The sequence below is a fragment of the Trichinella spiralis genome, assembly GCF_000181795.1.
Source record: "Trichinella spiralis strain ISS 195 chromosome Unknown Scfld2512, whole genome shotgun sequence".
Taxonomy (NCBI): domain Eukaryota; kingdom Metazoa; phylum Nematoda; class Enoplea; order Trichinellida; family Trichinellidae; genus Trichinella; species Trichinella spiralis.
The window spans coordinates 6,282-8,368 of record NW_003529451.1 but is presented as its reverse complement, the minus strand read 5'-3'; the positions used below and the strand labels follow the sequence as shown (position 1 = coordinate 8,368).

The 2,087-nt window shown below is 37.6% G+C and overlaps 1 protein-coding gene across 1 annotated transcript; it reads left to right on the top strand.

Annotated features, from left to right (window-relative positions):
- Positions 1–27: 27 nt before the first annotated feature.
- On the top strand, positions 28–1,104 carry Tsp_12469 (conserved hypothetical protein). Its single transcript, XM_003368401.1, has 4 exons — positions 28–36; positions 585–590; positions 681–927; positions 1,052–1,104. Exons 1-4 carry the CDS (start codon positions 28–30, stop codon positions 1,102–1,104), a joined length of 315 nt encoding a protein of 104 aa, XP_003368449.1.
- The last annotated feature ends 983 nt before the right edge of the window (positions 1,105–2,087 follow it).

Sequence of the window (2,087 nt, the reverse complement as noted above, 5' to 3'; positions counted from 1 at the left end):
TTTTCTTTTTCCCATCAAAAGTGAAATATGTTGCTTGTCTTTTCACTTTTTTTAATATTTGAGTGAAAAAAAACTTAAAAAGCAAAAAAAACCGACGCATCTCATCCGACAATTGTTTCACCAGTTGACAAGCAATATTTGTTGCCGTTGTCTGTCGAATAATGATGATCAAAAACCAACGTCAAAAATTTTGTCAAAAAAATCACCAAATTCTCCCACTATTTCTATTTATTCATAGTTAAAAAAAAGAAACATGGTAAAATTAGAAAAAATTTTGATTTCAGCAAATGATAAACAGTTTTTAAAAAAATTCTTGATAATCTGTTGATCGTTTTCAATATTATTATTATTGTTGTTGTTGAAATTTCAAAATATATTTTAAATAAATTTTGAATTTTTCGTTTGATTTTGAAAATTCCAAAAGCGGAATTGTCTATTTATTGTCAGCGTTCGTGCGAGCGGAAAACGAATAGAATAACCTTTTCGACCCAAATTTTTCACTTTATTATTTGAAAAAAAATTAATAACAAGAGTTCATTTTTCAAAATTAAATGATACAAAAAAATTGAATTTTTTTCATTCAGTGTACGGTAAGTTGAAAAAGATAATTAAGAAGAAAAAGAAAGAAAAAAAACAGAGAAGGATAACAAAAAAAATTTTGCATATAAAAGTAAACAAAGGGGGAAAGTTGTTGCGCGCCGTTCAACAAAGGGTTCAAGTTCGGCGTTGCGCGCGCGCGGCGGCGGCGACACTGGCGCGCCAATCAAAAGGTGCGACGTCGGTCACGTGATCGCCTGCGCGGAGATTTACGACCGCGCGGTCGCGTTTGTCGGCGCCTTTGTACTCTGCCGACGAGCGCCGGCAACTTACAGTTTTGGCCGCAACAATTTCCGCCAGGTGGCGTCGGCTTTCTCCTCTTGGTTCAGCGTTTTTGATTTCATTTATTATCCACTTTCTCATTCTTCACGTCCACCACATTCTGGTCGTCATCATTTGTGCTGATCACTAACTAGGTGATCATCAGATTATTATTTTTTTTTCTCATTAAAAGCTACATATCTGAAACCAAAGCAACAATTCCATTTGGTTCCAATGTTTATTTGAAATTCTCTCTTCCACTCGCCAGCCCTGATGTCTGCTATTCTTGTTGCTTTAAAATAATTTAAATATTGCAAATCAACAGGAAATGGTGTGGCATTCGAAGTCTGAAGTGTACGGATCCCGACCAACCAAATTAGCCAACCAGTGAGCAAGCAGCACAAACACTACTACTACTACTACTATTCACAACAGAGATACACACATACACACACTGGTGATGGTTGTTGGTTGGTTGGTTGCTGTTCGCGTATTTTGGTTGTTTGTTGTTGTAACAGCAGAAGCGTGTTGTTTTTTTTTATTTGTATTCAAATTTAATAATTTGTTGTTTTTTTTTAATTCAGCATTTCAAAAGTTGGAAAAGCACAGAGTTTTCATTGTATGTGAACAACAGAAAGAGCAGAATTGTAGAAATAGAAAAAAAAACAATAAAAAGCAATGCTGCCGTTGTTGCACGGAGTTGTTGGTTTGCGGCGTCCTCGACGACGTTTGCTAGTGTTGTTGTTGATCATGCTGCTTGGGTATGGGAAAGTTTGTCCGGCATTGGTCAACGTCGATAGTCAACCGGGGTCGGTGATGGTCACCGGTAATGCGAGAATTGAATTGTTCTTCAGTGACGGTTCGGCAACATTGTCCGGCAATTATTCAGTCTATGGCAAGCGACGTTCGGTGGTTGGTCGAATATTTCAAGTAGGAGTCATTTTATTTTATTATAATATTACTTTTTTGCCATACTATTTTAATTTTATACTTTTAATCAATACAATCGATCGATCGATCGATCAATCAATCAATTGAAATGTGCATATATAAGTGGTGGGATAGGGGAAGAAGAAGGTAGGAGAACAGCAGCATTGAGAGAAGATGAATTATATTTATTTACAAGAGAGAGAGAGAGAGAGACATTAGCCGCCGGTTTGGCGGCAATCCTTTGGTGTCGGCCGGCATCTGTGGCCCGGTTGATTTACGGCCCGGGCCCTGGGCGCGCC